General features: G+C 36.6%; 1 protein-coding gene across 25 annotated transcripts in view; it reads left to right on the top strand.

The window, feature by feature from the left end:
- Positions 1 to 21640, top strand: part of BAZ2B (bromodomain adjacent to zinc finger domain 2B) — a 124400-nt gene extending 102760 nt beyond the window's left edge. For 19 of the 25 annotated variants that reach the window (XM_069021390.1, XM_069021386.1, XM_069021408.1 and 16 more), the window contains 14 exons: positions 72 to 146; positions 5226 to 5469; positions 7087 to 7149; positions 8372 to 8516; positions 11159 to 11820; positions 12332 to 12608; positions 12767 to 12922; positions 13394 to 13554; positions 14456 to 14766; positions 15154 to 15289; positions 17053 to 17199; positions 17928 to 18190; positions 18873 to 19016; positions 20181 to 21640. In XM_069021390.1, the coding sequence (XP_068877491.1) occupies positions 72 to 146; positions 5226 to 5469; positions 7087 to 7149; positions 8372 to 8516; positions 11159 to 11820; positions 12332 to 12608; positions 12767 to 12922; positions 13394 to 13554; positions 14456 to 14766; positions 15154 to 15289; positions 17053 to 17199; positions 17928 to 18190; positions 18873 to 19016; positions 20181 to 20334 (2938 nt within the window). In that variant the 3' untranslated portion in view covers positions 20335 to 21640. The remainder of the gene's footprint in view (positions 1 to 71; positions 147 to 5225; positions 5470 to 7086; positions 7150 to 8371; positions 8517 to 11158; positions 11821 to 12331; positions 12609 to 12766; positions 12923 to 13393; positions 13555 to 14455; positions 14767 to 15153; positions 15290 to 17052; positions 17200 to 17927; positions 18191 to 18872; positions 19017 to 20180) is intronic. The other 6 variants (XM_069021407.1, XM_069021406.1, XM_069021404.1 and 3 more) reach the window with 3 other exon arrangements.
- The last annotated feature ends 522 nt before the right edge of the window (positions 21641 to 22162 follow it).

Below are 22162 nucleotides of genomic sequence, written 5' to 3'. Positions count from 1 at the left end.
TTTATACATAAATGTCTGTCAGAAAAAGATACATAAGTTCACAGTTAATGGATTATTTTCATCTTTGACAGTGAAATTGATAAAAACATTGATTATATGTCAAACTTAAGGAGAGATAAATGGATGGTTGAAGGCAAACTTCGGAAGTAAGTTTCATTTCCTTAAATATTACAATATATTGCTTTTTTTGTATATTGTCTTTGTTCATGTACGCTGCTGTATAGGGAATTGGCTCTAAGCACAAAATCAGTTGATGAAGTTACAGGTTTACCAAGAAATTAGTAATCAAACTGCTTAATTAAGGCAGATGTGGATTTAGAATGTTGCAACACCAGTCTTTTACATCTGTTAAAGATGCATGAGATTCAGAGGGTTAGTGTCCCTCAGAATTGGAGCAAAGTCAAGTCTAGTTTGTATTCTTTGGAGGAAAGTAAAAACTTTTTAAGAGGAATATTAAAGGAGCCGTAAAATTGCTATTGACAATCAAAGTTTATTTGAGCCTACCATAATTCCCAGTGTTCGTTCTGAAAGGCATTTTAAGACAACGTGATTTTTCATACAGCAATTGCCAATCGAATTTTGCTAATTTATGTTATCTTAGTGTTTCTCATCTGTCAGTGTCACGTTGTTCCCTGTAGCTAGGGATCATATGTAGAATGCAAACTTTGAGATATTTTTTATATTTCTATTTAAGGTAAAATTGGAATTTCTTAAGGGTTGTCAGTTTCATATTCACTGTTCTCCCATCCTACAAGACAAAATTCCATACAGCAAGCATACTGGCTCCAACCATCAGGAAGCTGGACGGCATAAAGTTAATGAATCACAGGGGGTAAAAATGCATAGCCAGACTCTGCTTTTTTTTTTTTTCTTTGTCATCTTTACCTCTTGCTAGGAATGGTAAATCCTTTCTTAGTCCTTGCTTTAGGTACTTGTGTTTCTAATCTTATGTCTCCATTTTTTCCCTTTAATGTATCTCAGAAGGAAGAAGGAAAGAAGTAAAGAAGAAGGACAAGAGGGAGGTAGAGGAAAAAATTAGACCAATAAAAAGAAATTCTCTACTAATACTGCAAATCCCAGTCTGCACAGAGTTAATGTATTTTATCCTTTAGGATAACCCAGATACTTTTTTCCTGTCTTCATCTGTATCCTCTCGATGGGATATAGTTTAAAAAGTTTTTTTGAAGTTCTGATGTAGCCACAGGTTACCATTAGCAAAATGGGACCCTTCCCTGTCCTTGTCTTCTTAGGGCCTGCTTAGTCTTTCTCTCCCTCCATCAAACTGTAAGTACTTGTAGATGTAGGATCTTCTCTTTTCCTTATAATCTCTAATTTCTTTCCTTTCAAATAGTGAGCATAATACCCTGAAGTTCCAAGCTCCTCCTGCTTGCTACAATCATTTCTTGTTTTTTTTCCATCATGTGTGGATTTCAGGTTCCAGTAGTGCTCTCCCTATTTTTGAGTGCAAGTATCGCAGCAAAGCTCAGAAGTGTTGCTCTTCTGCTTCTTTGAATTCACTGGGCGTGATTCATCTCTTTCATCTTTGATTCAAAATTTTTGAATTTTCCACTGTTTTTCTGATGAATTCCAAGAAGGTTTTAGAAGAGCCTTCTTTTATCAGTTTTAAACAATGTTTTCTTCTTTATTATGTCAATTGTGTTTTCCATAAACCCTTACAGCTGTTCTGGGGCTTCTCTGAAAAGAAATCCCTAAACCTCAGTCTTCTTTTTGCTATTTTTTTCTACTTCCACACTTCATTCTAGCATGTTACCTTCCCCATCCATTCACATCTCGGTCTAATTTTTAAGCGTCACAGTCCCGAACAGTTTTGCATGGGAATACCTGGTTAGTCAAGTACTCACTGTGTGATCAGCAGCTGTGGCCTCTTTTCACATGCCTACAGACCTTTATGTGCCCCTCAGCACACATGCCCCTCTTGTAGGGGATGAATAATGGAGGCTGAGGAATGGGTTTATTTGATCTCAGCCTGGCTTGCCAGTGTTTGCAGATGTTAATCTTCAAACCTCTGTGTCCAGGCTGCCTGGAAGTATATTCAAGTAGGATGAGAAAAGATTCTATCTGCATCAGATATGTTCAATTAGGGATATTTTTTGTGCTTATGTTCTCACTTTTTAATGACATAAGCTTCTCAGCTGGGGAGGAGGGCAAAAATAAATACAAAAGCCTGTGCTTGACGGATACAAATAAGCAACAATAAAATCCCAGGTTGGAAAAGGGAATCGCTGTATTTTGTTTTAAGGGATGCTTTCCCTCTCCCCGCTCTTCCCTTCTCCTCCTTCCCTCAAGGATCTTAATAAGTGTAATATATGTGGTTAGAAATTGAATTCTGAATTGCCTGGGCTGTTTCTGCTTAGCTGATGGTCAATGAGAGGTTGCATCTAATTCCTTCTCTATCACATTTAGATGTGAATCTTGCTACTAATCTCTTTCTTTGTAAAGGCACCTATCTCATACAGTCAACTGATCTTTCTTTGTGCTTTCTGTGTGGCAGCTGTGGTCAGAAGACTGTCTCACCTGAGATGATTCTGTGATTTTTTTTTTTTTTTAAACTAGATAATCAAAGTCTCAGCATCTCCTTTTCTATTACATGTCTTCTCTTTGGCATCTCTTTTGTAGCCAGATCAATATAAAACAGAAGAAAAATTAAATACATCCTCTTAAAGAATTAGGTAATAATTTGGTTTTTTACAAGACTTGAAGCAAGTTTTTCACTTGTGCAGCAATGTTCTTTTAACATGCCAGTGTTATGGTATGCTCTAAGTTAATTTCTGTTGAATGAAACCATTTCAACTGTAAATGATGATGGTATATGAAAAGCAGCATCACTAAAGGGAGAAATTACACCCTGATTTTGGGTAGGAGATGCTAATGCTGATTTGCAAAACTTCCATTTTTTGAGATGCAAGGTGAAATATGTTAAAAGTATATTAAAAGTAAAATGTTCAGAATTTCTTTGCCTTGGTACTACCTATTACTTACATGCAAAAATTATGGGGAAGGCATGAAAGCTAAGTCAGAAGGTGAATTTTCCTTCTGTGATCTAGTAAACATAATTGATCAGATTAGAGCAGGCTTAAATCAGTCATATGATTCTCTGATGGGCCACCCACTCTTATTATAGGACAGTAGACTTTATAATTCTCTCAGCAGTTGCAGATGCAGGTTTGGTCCATACCTGAAGGTGAGAAAGATAGAACAGTTTCCTAAGTGAGGGTTTTCTTCTCTTAGTGAACCATGTGTAGGTAGCAACAGAAAAATTATGCTGCTTCTTGAAATAACCGAACATTTTAAAAGTTACACTGGCATTGGTTTCTGCCTCTGCTTTGGGTACGGACTGCTGCCTTCTTATGCTTGTGGTGCTACCAAAGGAGAGCATCTTTGGTTCATTTGCATCCTTGATAATTTGCAGTATCGTGGAAGCTTCCTTTAATGCTTGACAGCATTACATCTTTAGTTTTGCTTTCAATACAGGTAGCCTTCTTTGTTTCTTTTCACTCCCCTTAGGTATATGAAAGAGGTGTTGGCACGTCATTGAACATTCACTTGCCAGTTTTATTACTGAATTGTCTTTATATCTTAGTGTAAATTGTCTCTAAATTTGTCCAGTGCTGCAGCAGTCAATCCAGTCATTGACTAGTGATTTTGGTAGTTACTTCCTGTGTATGGGCAGGAATTTCCAGTCCACACGAAGAGGGTTTGATGGCTTGAAGTTATCCTCGTAAAAAGGAAATTAGTTTTCTAAAAAATTTAGTTCAATCGCCTGAGTGGTATTGATGCTCAGTGACACTAAGGGTTTCTGCACCACACATGAAAATGTTACTTGGTTCTAAATTCACTGAGAGGCCTGAGATTTTTTTTTTTTTTTAAAGGTATTTTAAATCACTAAAACAGGTAAACATCCACTTGATTTGGAAAAATAAATGTATAAAACTATATAAATTCTCCAGTGGATTAACCAGTGCATAAAAACCCAACCCAAACCAAAACAACAAAACCAAAGCCCAGCAGTTTTCAAGTCCCCTTGATGATTTCTTGGCTAACAGTCTTTTTCTAAAAGAAGTGCTGCTCCCAGTTGAACAGTGACACCTTCATTTCAGTCTGTGCTGTTGAGAACTGGCTCTGGTTATCGGCATTTTAGAAGGCTAATACATTTGTCAGTATTCCCTGGAGCCAGTACTTGGACAGCACTCATTGTACTTGTAGCCACTTGCTGTATGGAATATTGTTCTGTAGGATGGGAAGAGAGAGGAGTACGACAAGGAAAAATTACGTCCTGGTAATTGTGTTTGTCGTTACCGTTCTGCTTTTCCCATCCTACCTTCTTCAGTCATCTCTTACAAAATCTTTGTCTTTTCTACACGTTTATGAATCTCTTCTAAGTCAGTTGCGTTTTTGGTCTGCGTGATAAGTGACTGGTTCAGCCTGGCTATTTACACCTCCTGTGGTTCAGCATGTTTGCCTGCAAGCTCCCTGATAGGTGGAACTGTAATTTTTGCTGTGTGGAATCTTGTCTTATAGGGGTTTTATAGAAGAAGGAGGTCTACTACAATCGTAATAACTGGTATGTAAGTTTCCCTTTTCTTTCATAAAAGGAAAATTGACAGTTTGAGTAATCTTTAGTGATTAAGGTAACTAAAATTCCCCAGAAAATAAGTATATCTAGAATAAAAAGATCAGCTAAAGGCCTAAAGTCAAATAATATTTAAAGTTCACAAAAATCTGAAAAAAAAGAAAAAAATTAAACCAACATTGCCATTGCCATGCAATGTATATAATTTCGTACTTCCAAGTGAGGATTTTTGCCTTTCCCCCCACTCCCTCAGACACAGGTATTTTGTCATCAAGTTTTTAAATGCATTAAATAAAAGATAAAGAAGTTGAAATGGTTCTTTCTTCTATATCGTCTTTCCTGACTTCTCAAAATCCCTCTGGTGTTTCCTTTCTTCTGGACAGTTACACAATAAAATTGACCTGCGAGAAACAAAGTCTATTCAGAATGGAACCAAGAGTCGTAAGGGGTTTTATAACCTCAGTTTTTCTTGTTGACTAGTGACAATGAATCTTGAGAAAATACAGTGTCATGATAGAACAGAAGCTCTAATTTAAATCTGGCATCTATGATTTTCTTTCAATCTCATAGGAGGAGAGGTATGTTTATGCTACTGACATAATCCATAACTTCTCCCTTTCTCATGTGTTCTAAGGCTTAGAATCATTCATGCCAAGAAAACTGGTAAAAGAGATGCTGCAGGCAGTGGGGATGGAGGCGAGGAACCCCATTCCTTGGAGACACCCACACCTGGCCGCAAGCGCCGGCGGAAGGGAGGGGACAGTGACTATGATGATGATGATGATGATGACAGTGATGATCAGGCAGATGAGGATGATGAGGATGAAGAAGACAAAGACGATAAAAAAGGAAAGAAGACAGAAGTTTGTGAGGATGAGGTAGGGAATTTTTAGTATAGTGAAATTTTATTTGCCAATAAACTAAAACTTGTTTTCCTTCTGTTTTTCTGTAATATGGTACTGTTTCCCCAAAATGTTGCCATGAAAAGGAGGGAAGAATAACTTACCTCCAATGTTTTTAAATTTTTATTAGTTTTTATTATTTTGTTAACTAAAAAACAGAAGAGTAAAGTTATGTTTAACATTCTCTATTGTGAAGCTTGAGTGACCTTCCTGTGTATTTTTTCACAGCTTCTCCCAGGTAATCACTGCCTGACTGTATTTGATCACAAGATAGTAAATTCTGTTAGTCAGTGTCAGATACAATACAGGAAGGATCACTGAATGATTTTTAGCTTGCTGAACTGATTTTTAATGGAAGTGCACAGGCTTCCGCTGGATGGAACCTGATACAAGGCACAAGCAATAGAACTACGTTTTAGTGCACTTGGTGCTGCACTGGGTGTTTTCTGTTTGCCAGAAAATGATCCATTCATGCAAGGTTTGAAGATTTTTAAGACTGCTTGAACAGTGCATATATCCAACATACCTGAACTCAGATCTTTGCATACACCCTTTATTAGAAACATAGCTAATTTCTAGAGTAGGAATAGCCCTTTGTGATGTTATTCTGGATTTTTTTCAAGTACTAGAATTTGTATGAATTTAAGAGAATACCTTAAAGGAGCAGCCCAGAGTTCTTAAAAATAATTCAGAATTAAAAATAAGTAATATTTAGATTTCTAATCTCAAGCCCATCCCTTAATCCTTTTCCCTCTTGTATAATCTCCTGTGTTGGTGCACTGGGTGTTTCATAGACAGAATTCCAGTAACTGGACAGAAATTCATTTTCTGATCTACCAGGAGTTCCATTGCATTTGTGTTCTATGTGGTATTTCAGAAGGCTTCATTCACACTTTTATGGAGCCAAGTAATACAAGACTTGTATCTTATGGTGCAGATGATTTTGGCCATATTCTTTTGGAAATTTACTGTTATCTCCAAAGATTTTCTTCAACTAAATTAAAACTCTTCTCATGGAAAAGAATCCCATTTTTAAACAGTCAAGAAGAAGGCAACCACGGACTTCATCATGAGTGCATTTCTCTTCAAAAATCAGCAGGATTGATGCTGTGACTTTTATAGCAGAGTTGTAATTTAAAGTGGCTCTACAATTTCATGTAGACATTGTAATAAAATACAAATGTGGACTGACCAAAGACTTACTGATAAGATTTAAGACATGCCATTATTTAATGCATGAGAAACACTTAAAATTATCTTTACTATCTAAAAAGCTTCACAGAAATGAAGATTAAATTCTACAGTGTTGTGTTCATGCACAAACTGAGTTACTTCCAGTTTTCAGCAAACAATTGGCCATGAGCTTTGTCCTTTGTCCACATCTGGGGTGGTTTGAAAAGATTCAAGGTGTATCCTCATTTATGTTTTTGCTAGTGAAATATATTGCACAAGCACACAATTTGAACTTTTTGTTCTCTTTAGTATTTTCCTCTCATTTTCTGTTACATCTTTTTCCTGTAATAATGATAAGACATAGTAGTATGATTTTATCCTGAAATAAATTTGGTGTGACAGTAGATTTGGTGATTACAGGATGATGGGGACCAGACAGCAAGTGTTGAAGAACTAGAGAAGCAGATCGAAAAACTGACAAAGGTGAGAGACCATTAGTGTTTTTTCTTCTACAAATGTTGTTACTGGATGTGAGGAGTTAGTATATTAAACATAATTTTCAATGCTCCAACTTAATATAAATTGGAATAAGTATCTACTCTAGTTTTGTGAAAGTATGAATGATGCTCCAATTCATGACACCTGAATTTTGAGTTCAGTCTGGTGGCCCTAAGTGGATGTCACTCAAAAGGCAGTTAATAATAATAGTTGATAATATATTTCCACTTCTGAGACTAAAAAGCAATGTAATCTTTATCCAGATCTGCTTGATATATTCCTGTTTGTTGATCTTAGAAAGTGATGACAAATTCTGTATATGAGAAGCAATGGCTTCAGTTATACAATGGATTGTGGTTCTCATGCCATCCTTTGCATGCTGATTTCTGCAGTTGTGCTCCAAGCTAATACAGACCTGTCTGGGCTTCACATTTTGAAAGAAGCAGCAGTAGAATAGGAAGAGAAGTGTAAATGAGAAAGATGTAATGCTGTAATCGGGGGTACTCATGGCCCATGTTTTTATTGTTCCTATTAGAAAATTTGTCATTTAAGACTTTGTGTGTTGGTTTCTCTCATGTTCCAAATTGCAGTAAATTAGCAGTCCAGGATTCCACCTGACTCCCAGCAGTGTCAAATTTAGCAGAGCAAGAACTGAATAAACAAACTGAAGTTCTTGTTGGCCCCCCTCAAAGAGCTGTGTTATGTTCAAAGACAGAATTTATTTTTGTGAATTGTTGTTCTCATTCTTTTATGAACAGCTAAAATATCTCTTTACTCTCCCATCAGCAGTTGCACTATCAGCTGTCTTTGGGCCTCTGTTTACCATTTGCTGATGCTGTCTAACCGTTAGGATTTCAGCTGTTCTCATGCAATGAAATCTTTGATCCACTGCTTTTTGAGAGTCAGGGTTAAAAAGACAGGGTTCACCAATGCATTGTGTTTTTAGAGGAAAACTGATAAACTTAGGCTGAGCCATGGAGTACTTTAAATGATTTTTTTTTTTAAGGAAGCTTTTAAAGTAAAATCATCAAGGCAGCAGTTGTGAATAGAACAGCACAACACACAGACACACCACTATCCCAAATCTCTGAGAGGACATCCTTGTCTGACCTTTGAACTTCTTTCAGTTTGGCAGCCAGATGTTTTCTGTAATAATGAGATTTTTTTTCCACCCACTGATTTATAATGCTCTCCCTTTTTTAAATAGCAACAAAGCCAGTACAGAAAGAAATTATTTGAAGCTTCGCACTGTTTGCGTTCCATGATGTTTGGTCAGGATCGTTACAGGCGCCGGTACTGGATTCTGCCCCAGTGTGGTGGTATTTTTGTAGAAGGCATGGAAAGTGGTGAAGGTAAGAGCCATAAAGTAATGGTGGCACATAAGGCCAAGACATGCTGCCCATCTCCAGAGGCGCTGGCATTGTGCAGCAAGATCTTCACCCTCAACTAGATGCTCAACAGACTGCTGTCAATAGACCTCTCCACTCATATGTTTCTCTGGTATCTCTTTCTGGTTAGGAAAGAGCAGGTAATACCTTTCAAAATGAGGATTGGTATTTTGGAAGTTTTCAGCTGTTATACTTCTACATGTTATGCATTTTCACATTTACCTACTTGCAAAGTTTTTTTACTTTTTCTGAACTGTTTCAGCTTTCCCTATGGCAGTGACCTCTGTGTATGAAAATTAGGAGGACCATAGAATGCAGAAAAAAATTTTCATTCTCAGTTGTTACGTTTTCTGCAAATGCACGGATTATTCTGTGCATGAAGTTATGATAGATGTCTGCAAAAATACGACAATTATTTTCATGCAGTGAAGTACCTTGTTTTCTAATCAACCACATGATTCAGTGTCTGTATTTTACCAATTGATCTTTCTTTAACCAGCATTTGCTGAAATTACTTAGCCAAGACTAAAATGTAATTTTGGGGTTGTGACAGTTGTATATTAACTGTGGTTGATTTTTTCACACACTTTAAATTGGATAGATGCAGAAATTGTGTATTAATCTGACTTCTTTGTTGGTATTAGAATTTTTAAACATAAACCTTCATTCTGGGCACAGAAAAACCCTTTCTAATTTTCATATAGATGAACCAAAACATCATTACTTTCACATTTTTCCCCTCAAAAAGTAACCAGAAAAATTCTGATGCGCATCAGAATTGCATGATCTCATGAGAATGGCATCATTCTAGAGAGCTGTTTAATTAACTGTTACTGTATGGCACAGTAGGAAATTTGAGCCTGGTTTTGGGCCCAGAAATAAGCCACAGAACTTCCCCATATGTAATCTTGATCATCATCTTTCTGAAATGGGTAGCATAAAAAGTACTTTCTTCTCTGTCTCCTGCTCTGCATTAACTTATGCTCTATGTTAGGAACTGCTTTGCTCATGAGTAGCTGCATCCAGAAGGTGTTCTTTGCATTTCCTTGGTTTGCTGTATTTCATTATATTTTAACCAGATGAATCCCCAAATGCTTTGGAAGTGGCACACAAAGAAAATAATTGACATACACTTACCTGTCTTAAAATAGTAAAAAACCCCACACAAACAAACCCACACAAAAGTTTTAGCCAAGAGCCGTAGGGCAAACCTCTATTTTTAATGTTGTCTTAGTGAAAGTTTCATCTCCCTGAAAAGGAAAACAGTTGTGTTCTTAAATTCTCCCCTACCTCTTCTTCCCCATAGCTCTTAGTTTGCCCTCTTTCTGTAAATTCTGCAGTTTATCTGTTTCTAATTCCTTTACCTGAACCTTGGAAATAGGAGACATAAAGTGTTGAATGATCTGTCCATTTAAACAATTCTTCTCTATCCCTTTTGTGCAGCCGTTTTCGTGCTTATGCTGATACTTAAATTATTTATATCTTGATACAGACCGTAACTGTACACTGGCTTGTGTTTACACCAAAATGTGTAAACGCATTTTGAAGTTTTAATAGGAAGGAATGTACTTTTCTTTGTAGAAATTACGGTTTTTCAGGAGCAAGTAAACACTTATAGATGTGCCTGCCATGAACTGTAAGCCATGTGTTTATTTGTGACTGCAGTATCTGATGAGCATAAAATAAGGAGTTGGATTTTCTACCTCCTTCCCCTTATGCTAACAGTTCTTTATTTATAAGCATTTTTTACTTACTCTTTGTCTAAGTTGGCAGTCAGTATAAGGGTAGAAGAGAAATGGTTAAGAAAGACTAGTAGACCAAAGAAGACAAAAAAAAGGTTTTTCTTTTTGTAAAAGGTAGATCTTCAGATCTTTTGCACCTCCTATGTTTGAAGAAACTTCTTTTTTTAATCACCTTCTGCTTCCTGTACTTTAAATTGCTTAGATGTTAGCTGTCTGCTTAGTTGTATGGAGAGGTCCAGTCGTCATGTTGGGTGGCTCTTGAAAGAGTATTAAACTTCACAGACTGTTAACATTGTTTCACAGTCAAAGTTGTTCATGATTTGTATTAAAAGAAGTAAAATGTTTAATGTTATCTCAGTGTTTGGGGAAGATTTGATTTTGTAACAGGAATTTTGGTTCTCCATTTTGTAGTTGGATGTATGCTTAATGAAACGATCAGTTGCAAAAATAAACTTAAGGCTGTCAACGCTGGACTCCCTTGATATCACCAGAGGGGCTTTTCAATGAGCCATGCGGAGTCTTGCAAAAAGAAAGCTGGCAAAATTTTGTCCCTTTCAGAGACTTGGCACGGGCATACTGCTTCAGATGTGTGAAGCCTGTTAGCCTGTTAGCCATGTCAAGGTGATTTTTCCTTGAGGTGTTCAGTAGTGTTTAAATGTGTATCCCTAGAAACTTGTTTCCCTCTGCACAGTGCACTGTAAAGTGAGAAGGGATTTCATTAACAACAGTGGCAAAGACATGGGAATCTAACATACGTTGAGCCAAAAATGAAGTCATTTTTAATTTAAACTATGATTCTAAAAACTTTGTAAAATAGTCGATCTGTTATAGGTATATATATTTCTGCTTCTTGTACCTTGTTAGGTCTAGAAGAAATTGCAAAAGAAAAAGAGAAGTTAAAAAAGGAAGAAAGTATGCATATCAAAGAAGAATTTGAAACAGAAGAAAAATTACATTGTTTAACTACAACTCACTATGAGCAAAAAGAAAATTTGAAAGAAAAGGACAGTACTAACCTGTTCTTACAAAAGCCTGGATCATTTTCAAAATTAAGTAAATTGTTAGAGGTAGCAAAAATGCCACCTGAGTCTGACACTATGTCCCCAAAACCTAATGGCAGTGCAGCAAATGGCTGCACGTTATCTTACCCAAGTAACTCAAAAAACTCTCTCTGCAGTCTGCAGCCCCCTGCATCACAAAGCTCCATTGAGAAGTCTGATTCTAATAGTCTTTTCAGTCCTAATGCAAGTGGGACAGGAAAGTTTTACAGTTCTCCACTAATTCCAAATGATCAGTTGTTAAAGACTCTTACTGAGAAGAGCAGGCAGTGGTTCAGCCTGTTACCACGGGTGCCCTGCGATGACACCTCAGTGACCCACGTGGACACAGCAGCTAGTACAGCTCCACTCACTCCTCAGTCACATCCACGATCAAAGTCACCATCACCTGTTCCGTCTCCTCTTCTGGGCTCGACCTCTGCACAGAGCCCTATGGGATTAAGTCCTTTTGCATTGTCACCACTGCAGGTAAATAAATTAATTTTTGAATAGCTTGAATTTGCAGAGCTTACTTGGGCAGGACGTCTCTTTAGACAAATTATTTCACAGACCTGTGATCATTATATCTGCATTTCTTTATTTTTTATTCTATTTCGAAGTGTTTGTAACTGACTACAGAAGTTTTATAATGCTAGGTTACAATGTGTCAAGTAAGCCAATGTATGATATTTTGTATGTGTATTTCGGCAGTTTAATTTGGCTTTTAGGGTGTTGGCTGCTGGTATTAAATGAAAAGCAAGTAAATAAAAACTAGTTTTTGGAAGTGTAACACACCAAACCCTACTTCTAAAAACTATTGGTTTTTAGCATTAACTGGGCCCTAATAGAAGTATTACATGTCAGTGTTATATTAGTTTTTCTGAAACTAATTGAAGTACTGAGTAAAGGCTTTCTTTGTGTTTTGATTATTGTTTGACAAATAGCATCCTTATCATAGTTCAGGTTTCTTGGTTATAGTAATGGTAGTTGTGCTCTGTAGCAGATGAAGACAGGACTACCTATAATGGGACTTCAGTTTTGTGGATGGACTACAGGAGTTCTTACTTCAAATGTTCCATTTCCATCTCCTTTACCTGCCCTTGGATCAGGGTTGGGATTATCAGAAGTGAATGGTAACTCATTCTTGGCATCTAGTGTTCCTGCAAGTAAAAGTGAATCACCAGCACTACAAGCTGAAAAAATAGCTTCTGCCCCTTCTACAGCAGCTGAAGTAGCCAAACCTGTAGATTATCCTAACCCAAAGCCTATACCAGAAGGTAAGTGTAATGCAACAATAAGATGATAATTTCTGCGGTGCCTCTATGATGTTATCATTATTTTTTTAAATGATTTGCCTATTGATTTTCTAATCTGATCATGTGTGATCACATAAAAAAAGCACCTGCAAAGTGTTTATATGCTTGTCTTGATTTAGAAATGCAGTATGGGTGGTGGAGGATTACTGATCCAGAGGACCTAAAATCTTTGCTTAAAGTGCTGCATCTCAGGGGAATAAGAGAAAAGGCCTTACAGAAGCAAATACAGAAACACATGGATTATATCACTCTGGCCTGCATCAAAAACAAGGATGGTATGTAGTTGGTATTTATGTTACACGTTGTGTTGGGGCGCCAGATAACTGGCATAGAGCTCTTTGAGATGTGTTTAGCAGGAGAGTTAAAGTAAATGGTTGGATAAAAAAGGTAAATGTCTCCTTATCTGTAGTTGCCTTTTCACCAGCCTTGTTCTGGAAAGTCACTGGATTGGAGAAATGTCATTTAATATAAATAGTTCTAGTGATATAAGTAACCTTCTTAAGCTCTGGTAACCTTCTGAAGCTCTTTCCATCTTTGTAACACTCAGCCTCTCCTTCCCCTTCTTGCCTTTAAATTGCAAGTTTGAAAGCATACAGAATTTGTTGTCCATATTGGGTATCTTAAGAATAATATACTTTTACAACAGTTCTTCAGCATTTAACTGGAGTGACAGGTAAATCAGCTTGAATTTACCAGTGCAGTTGTAATGCTAATTAAAATAATAAAAATGTGATTCTCAAATACAGTTGCAATTATTGATATCAATGAAAATGAAGATAACCAGGTAACTCGGGATGTTGTGGAAAACTGGTCAGTAGAAGAACAAGCTATGGAGATGGATCTTGCTATTCTTCAGCAGGTGGAAGATCTAGAGAGGAGAGTTGCATCAGCTAGTTTACAAGTTAAGGTAAAACCAACTTTCAGTAAAATGTCTCTTTAAAACAAATGGTAAGAATTTAAAGCAGATAGCAATCCTTGTGTGTTGGTAAGTGCCTTCTTACTCCATCTTAATTGCCTACAAATGAAACAAATACACTGTGCAGTATCCTGGAGATTCGTGTTTGAAACATTTTATTGCAGTTCAGTCTTCAGCTGAAGATGCTCAGAATGGCAGTTCCTGGAGAGTGTTCTCCTACAGTGCAGTTCGGTGCACGCTTTGTTAACCTTTTCTGAATGCAAAGATTGTATTTCATATAGACTGCTTAACTCTCAGGGCGTTTGCCACAGTTCTGCCTGGTTTGTGTGGTTGTTGCTGTTAATGCTTTCAGAAATGCCTACAAGTGCATCAGAATAATTTGCTTGAGTATTGTGCAGACATGGAGAACATGTAATGGTTATGAGTGTGGTAGAGTTAAGAATTCTCTGGATTTTGGAATTTTTCCAGTGTTGGGTATAAGGGTATCAAATTGCATATGCTTGGTTATAGTACAGGTGCACTGTTTGGGATCTAGTTTTTGGCATGAGATGAATGTTATTTTCCTGTGTCCTGATACTGTCTCCTGAGGCTGCTAAACAGATAGACCTGTTCTGATGTTTTGACCAATAGAACAGGATATTCACAAGGGGATACGAATGCACACTGTTGCAGAAAGGTCCCTTCAGAAAGTCTGGTAATGCTTGTATTTCTTGATTAATTATTTTAGTTCTCTGGATATTTTGGAAAATGTCTTTACAGATGGATTACAAGTAACCAAGATCTACTGGAAACAGCGCTTCAATTACTTAGTTTGATTCCATAGAACAGTTCCTCTGTTTACACACTGAGTTAACAGCAAGCAATAAATGCACAAACCTTTCTATTGACATAGGGTTGGCTGTGTCCTGAACCTGCATCAGAGAGAGACGACTTGGTATATCGTGAACATAAGTCAATTACTAGATTGCACAAGAAGCACGATGGAGATTGTGCTGGAGGCGGAGAAGGCAATGCCAGCTCTCTAGAGCGGAGGAGTGACAACCCTCTAGATATAGCTGTAACCAGGCTCGCTGACTTGGAGCGGAACATAGAGCGAAGGTATCTGAAGAGCCCCTTAAGTACCACCATTCAGATCAAACTGGATAATGTGGGCACAGTTACTGTCCCTGCTCCTGCACCATCTATTAGTGGTGATGGTGACGGGTAGGTTATTGAGATTAACTTGAAAAATTATTGTGCTTCTTTGCTAATTGGAGCCTATTTTCTTATTGCCTGTTATCTATGTACTTTCTTGTATGTCTGTGATCCATATGGATCATGTTATTCTGCATGGTGCTTTGTAAAGATTTTTTTTGTTATGTTTGTTAATAATCTTGCAAAGTTATCTTACATTTAACTGGTTGTGACTAAGCTTTGAGGCACGTAGCCACAGTCTGTGCACTACATGAAATTTAGTTGCTTAAACCTTATACTTATTGGCTGTGTACGTTTTGTCATTGCTTGGCTTTCAATGTGATAATGATTGTTCCACATTTAAACATGAGCAAACATGGGTGTTGACCTATTTAATTTCCCTGTATTTTAATGCAGAACTGAAGAGGATATTGCTCCAGGGCTAAGGGTGTGGAGAAGGGCATTGTCAGAAGCGCGCAGTGCTGCCCAGGTAGCTCTGTGCATTCAGCAGTTACAGAAATCAATAGCATGGGAAAAATCCATTATGAAAGTTGTAAGTATCTAAACTGTTTTTGCTATATCCCATTTTCCGACTTCAGGCGTTTTAAATTGCCATGGTGAATAATGCATTTCTTACTACTTCACATAAAACCTCACACAGTTAAACTGTACATTGTGCACAGATGAATAAGCCTAATGGAAAAGACTGTCCCTTGCTTGCCAAATTCAGCATCCTGAACTTGCTCAGATAAAAAGCTCTTTAAATGGTTGCGTTCTTTAAGATGGTAATTATTCTTTGATGACGACATCAAGGTAAAAGAGAGTAATTTCTTGCTCCATCTGATGAAAGATACACTTTCTAGTGGAAAATCTTGTGTCTCATCTGTGACACAAGTTTTATGGAGGTTCAACATCATATATCCTTCATTAAGGATTTCATTTTTCAGAAAGTGGAGATGCTCCAAATATGTGGCTTCTTTGCATGCAGAGTTCTCACAACTGAACATACAAATTAGGCAAGTGTGTGAGCAGACAGGCTGAAATATATCCATTTCCTTGTACACTTAGCAAGTCAATCTATGTTAACTACATATATTAAAAAAGCATGTAAAGGGGTTATGTCAAACTTTGCATGGACCTCTGGGCCTCAAATTTCTAAAAACAAAACCTATTAGTAGAGCAGTAGTGACTATGATGTGATCAAGTATGTCCAGTGTTGTTGTGTAGTGGGTGGCAAATTGACTCTTCCATCTGTGGTCCTTTTCCTGATTTTTAAATTTCTGTCAGTCCTATACAGATTCTGATTGTATCTGGACAATTAAAGGATGATTTAAATAAAAGCTGTAATGTCAGGCTGTACTTTTGAGTTTATATAGCTGTTAGTTTAAAGCAGTATCTTTAGAGCAAAAAGCTTACGAATTTGGTAGGAGCACCTGAAAAGGCACTGGAACATTTCAAGATGAAGTAATTTATTATTCAGAAAAAAATATATCACTCTCAATTTGTTTTAAATATTCTCTGCATTTAATTACACACGGTTGGTTAGAGCAGGGTGCTCATAATGCCAGGGTCATGGATTTGATCCCTGTATGGGCCATTCACTTAAGAGGTGGCCTCGATGATCCTTGTGGGTCCCTTCCAACTCAGAATATTCTGTGATATAAGTAAACATACGTATCTGGTGACAATATTTGGAAATTTTTTAAGTTCCTGGATGTCTAGAAATAAGGGATTAGCAAAATCACACAATGTATGTAAGAAAATGGCAGTCCTTTAGATGTTTTTAAGTTAGTATGAATTTTACGAAGTCCTGGGATCATTTGTTTTGCTTTACTGAAGTTGTTCATGGTGGCCCTTGGATAAGATCCTTACCAATTATTATTTGGAAATAGTCTTGTAAAATATAAATTTTCTTTATTAAGTAGCAAGGTACATATGCAGTTTTGGCATAAATGAAGAGAACATTTCTGAGACAGTGTGTTTGGGCCAAGACGGTTTGATAGGTATACTTTTACTTCTCACAGACATTAATAAATTATAAAAAGTGCTCATCGTTTTGTGTGCTGTAGGGACACCTGTCTTATAATAAATGAATTGCTTTTCCAAAATGTTCCCCAAATGTAGCCTTTAAATGAGTTCCTTACATGCTCCATATATTCTTCCATGGGTACTATCATTAGCAGATCCTGATTGGAGTAAAATGAAAGTAATTTTGAGAGTGAATTTGTGTGTTTGAAGGAGAAGGGTAGTTTAGGTACCATTTATGTGTTTCAAATTTTAAAAAATGGAATTAAACCCATTTTTCATGAATTACAGTACTGCCAAATTTGTCGAAAGGGAGATAATGAGGAACTGCTGCTCCTTTGTGATGGTTGTGATAAAGGCTGTCACACCTACTGCCATAGACCCAAGATCAGCACCATCCCGGATGGGGACTGGTTCTGTCCTGCCTGCATAGCAAAGGTAACACTCCTGTCAGGATGAAGGGACTGGAGCAAGTGACTAGTTTATTATATGTGGTAGATTTACAGGTCTACCAGTGCTTTCTTCAACAAAAATAATGGTCTGTATGTTTTATGGGGGGCTCCCATTAAATGATGAGATTAGTAGTTTTATTTAACTTGTATTTTAGTGGCAGTAAGGGCTATGGTCTTATTTGTTCTAAACTGTGGGCTTTTTAATATAAGTAGATACAGAATTTTCATGCTAATTCCATACCATAATTTTTAATTTCTCTTTTAAAATTTATTCAGTATTTGTCTTTCAAATTTCATCATTAAGTGTTGACAGACCAATGTCTCAGATCCTGTTTTAAAAGAAAAAGCAGAGAAAAAACTTAGTGGTTTTTTTTGTTTTGGTTTGGTTTTTTTTTAGTATGTTTGTATCGGTCATTTAGGAATGGACTGATGTTTGTCCAAAACTATGCCAGCTTGGTTTGTTAGGAGGTACTGTTTTACCAATTTGAATGTCAGGTGCTTTTGTATTGTCACAAGCTGAGAACCTAAGTCACTCATACCAGGAATTTCTGCAGTCTTAATTTGCCTTCCGAGAAGAGCAAAAAGTGAATAATCTCTAATATTAAATATTTCATATGTTTTGGTGCTTCTGTTTCTGATATTCATTGCTGTTGATGATAACAGAGGTTTCTGTAATTTCTAGGTTATTACTTATTTCACATCTCTCTATTGTAGGCAAGTGGTCAAACTCTAAAGATAAAAAAACTTCAAATTAAAGGTAAAAAAAGTAATGAACAAAAGAGAAGCAGGAAATTAGCAGGAGAAACAGAGGATGAAGACTCTGCAACTACAAGCGCTGCCTTAAAAAGAGGAAAAACAGATCCTAAGAAAAGAAAAATGGATGAAAATGTTTCTGTAAGCCAGTTAAAGCAAGAAAATTGCACTGCTGTTAAGAAACCTAAGAGAGATGGAGACTCTAAGGACCTGGCTTTATGCAGGTAAAGTGTCAGATGCTAAATTTAGGGGTAAGTCTTGTTGAAACAAGTAGTACTTGATCCTTTTCATCTCTGTTCTGGGGAACAGGAATGCTATTCTTTGTCATATGTATGTATATATGCACATAATGTGTGTGTGTATATGTATATGTACACACACGTGTGTCTGCTGGGAGAGTGCTTCTTTCAAGACTGGGAAGAATGAACCCCAGTAGCAGTGGCACTGACACCTTTCTCAAGTGTATCAAGGATAATTCTCCACTATGTCTGAGGGCGTTGCATTACAGAGGGGTGCACATAAATCATCTGCTCTGGTAGCACTGCTACTCAGTCAAAAGAGACGTAGTTTAGCCTTGTCACAGTTTTGGAAAGTCGGCGTTAGCACCTGGTTTGCAAATGGTTTACATTGAGGATCAAAGTTGCAGGACATGTTTTCTTTTGGAATGTTGATCATTAGATTTTCGTCTTGCATAGGTTGCCTGGAGGGAACTTAATGCTATTTTAGTTACTCAGTTGTCTGTCTCTATATACATTGTTCTCAGCCTTGCAACAGAGTGCAGAATAAAGTGTTTTCCTTTTGTAAAGTGAATAGTTTGGCAGTTCATAAGGAATTTATGTAATAGTGAAAACACTCTGTGAACGTATGACCGGTTTAAAAATACTTTTGAAACCTTATTTTATTCAGCATGATTCTCTCAGAATTGGAAACTCATGAAGATGCCTGGCCTTTCTTACTTCCTGTAAACTTGAAACTTGTTCCTGGTTATAAGAAAGTTATTAAAAAACCTATGGACTTTTCTACCATTAGAGACAAGCTAAGTAGTGGACAGTAAGTAAACATACTGTAAATTTTACATTTTAAAAATATTTAAGCACTGAAATACAACACATTTTTAAAATTAGCTAAACTGTATTGTTCTGGTCTGACACCTCTGTGATTACTTTCACCGTCAAAATAAAAATTCTTAATTGTATGCTTTCATCTTTGCCATATCCAAGTGAAAAAGCATGTTGTATGGGAGAATGTGTGGAACTGGCTGAAAAACAATAAAACTGCCAGGTCAAATGCACCAAAACAATCAACAGGAAAGCTTTTTTTCCTCATCTTTTTTCATGGAGACATCTTAGTGTTACTGCATGTTAGAGAGAACCAACTGTTTTACAGGCTTTAAGCTAGTGGAGTCCTTGTAAATGATGTGGCTGTGGAGTGAATTGCCAGCTCTGTGGTGGTAACACTCTTGTAAAGGTGGTTAATAATTTTATAGTCCTACAATTTGGCTGCACGGATTTTTTAAAAAGAAGACCACACTATATGCCTCTGTTTACCTTCCCTCCTTGTTAATATCCCTGTGCTCTAATGAAGCTGTAAAGATGGACCTGCTGCAGTGTCTTCACAGAGCAACTTCCCTCAGATAGCACAAGGAGCTTTTTAACCTCTTCAGGCTTTTTCTCCCATGAATATGAAATTTAAATGTTCCCCATGTGCTCGTATCAGTAGACTTGTAATTCTTTTATTCTTATTTTTAATAATTCATAGGCATATGGGAACACTCTTTGGGCCATTCAGGAGTATGTTCAGGGTAATAAAAAGAATTAGCAAAGACAGTGTCACAGGCAGCCTTTTTCTGTACCCATTTGTTTCCTCTTTTAGATAAATTCAGCTCTATTCAACACTTTGAAAGGACACTGAGCCCAAGAATAGATGCATAAATGGAAAACAGCCATAGCATTTTAACTAGAAAGCTGTTGAAGAGAAGGAGGAATTAGTTTTTTAATAGTTTGTTTTCTAGTACAGGCATGAAATTCTACTTTACAAAACTTCTGAGGAAAACAACAAAACAGGGACAAGAGAATATTTCCTTTCACTGATGTTCATTTTCTTGTTAGAAATTCTAATTTAAATTCTTATTTAAATATTTTCTTATGTAGTTGAAATGTTTTTCTGCTTTGATTCTCTATGTTCCAAAAATCATTCACTTCTTGCTTCTTTCAGGTACCCTAATCTTGAAGCATTTTCGCTGGATGTCAGGCTTGTTTTTGACAACTGTGAAACTTTCAATGAAGATGATTCTGACATAGGCAGGGCTGGCCACAACATGAGGAAGTATTTTGAAAAAAAATGGACAGAGATTTTCAAAGTGAGCTGAAGCTACTAGAACTCATTTTTCTTTTCTTTTTTTTTTTTTTTTGCATTAAATGAGGACTGATAAGACCAGCAATGTGAACTATATTTACATGGAAGTGCAAGGCACATATGTAACTAATTTTTTCCTTTAAAATATCACAGAGTTGTGATACTAGTTTTAAAGGCTTCACTCCTACAGCAACCATGGCCCCTTGGTTATTGGTTTGTGTGTTTTAACAAACTAATTTAGGTAGAACAGGGAAGCACACCCAAAGAATTTCAAAGAAAGGGGTGTTATAGTGCAATAGCAATTTATCAAAACGCACTGAATATTCAACCACCAGAGCTCTACTTGGGGAAATGGTTCTCTTTTCCCTTTCAATAAATATCTATTTTTCATTTTTTTTTACTTTGTAGTTTATTTTTTAGTGAATGTATTTAATTTTATGAATTATTTATGATTATACAGCATTCAGAATCTTCGTTTTCTGTGAAAAGGAAGAACTACAAAATTGCTTTAAATGTTGAAAATACAAGGAATGTTTTAAAATATAAAACAAAGCCAAGTAAAACTGTTTACACTGATGTGCTGTGAAGGCACTAAAAATTAAACTTTACTGTAGAGTTACAAGTACATTTATATATATGTTGCTGCATCACTTGTGTAGTTAAATTGTATTTCAAGACAGTGAAGAAGAATTCAGACATGTATATACTGTTCATTATTGTTTATATTAAGTCTTGTTTTAAATATGTATGATGTGTACATATTGTTTGCAGACATTATTGTTTATGCCTTAGGAGGACAGTAGCATTTTATTTTAGTCTTAAGGTAATTACAGATCTATGGCTTGTACAGTAATTATCCTCTACCAACACTGTGGAGTCTCCTTAATCTTGGTAGTGCCTGCCTTTACAACAGGGTGTAGGGGATATTAGTTTTCCATTTTTCTATTTTGTTATATAATTTCAAGCCACCACGGCCTCAAATTCAAGTATAATCATTTGTATTCATGTGGAAAAAAATCGTGACAATTTCCTACGCACACAGTATTTTTTCATAGAAACATTTCCCTCCATTTGCCTTGCCACAGGATAACAAAAGAAGACATTTGTAACCACTGTGTTTTATCTACTGTGTGTTGTGGTGGCCTGTTGGGGCAGATAGATCGGAATTTTTTTTGTACTAATGTAAGAGTACTTGAAGTTTTATTTAAAAGAAATGTTGTGGAAAGGTAGCATTCTTTTTCTTTTCCTTTTTTTAGGAGTGTTATTTTTCACTAGTATGTGTGGCACGGATACAATAAAAGACTGTTTTGCAAACCAGATTTTCTTGGCAATTTTAATACTTCAGGTCCTGTGTATACAGGTTTTTTGGTTTGGGGTTTTTTTTTTTAGATAATATCTTGGAAGTCTTGCATTTAACATTCAGTTCTTCTTATGATGCATCTAATTCTCTTGAGCTTTTAATGGTAGTTCAAAAGGAAGCAACTGCCAAGCAAAGAGCAGTTCCCTATCTGTAAATAACTGAGGTGCTGCCAGGCTGATCACTGTCCTTACGGACTTGGAAATGCACACAGTGGATTATGTTTCTGAAAACCACTGTCCATGTAAGGTTTTTTGGCCTGTAGGAGGGACATTAGTCATAATCCTTGCTTTGACTGAAGAAAATACAGGAATTACAAACAGATATTGTGAAACCACAATACCTGTAGTTCTCTCACAAAATAATTTTGGGAGGGTATTGGTTTTTGCTTTTAAACCAGGTCTGCCATGTTTGAGTCTTAGTGCCTATTTTTAAATTAATGTTTCCATTGCCCTCCCCAGAATATCTTGTCCAGTAATATTTT

Source organism: Aphelocoma coerulescens, chromosome 7 (genome assembly GCF_041296385.1).
Source record: "Aphelocoma coerulescens isolate FSJ_1873_10779 chromosome 7, UR_Acoe_1.0, whole genome shotgun sequence".
Taxonomy (NCBI): domain Eukaryota; kingdom Metazoa; phylum Chordata; class Aves; order Passeriformes; family Corvidae; genus Aphelocoma; species Aphelocoma coerulescens.
This window is presented reverse-complemented; position numbering and strand designations above follow the sequence as displayed.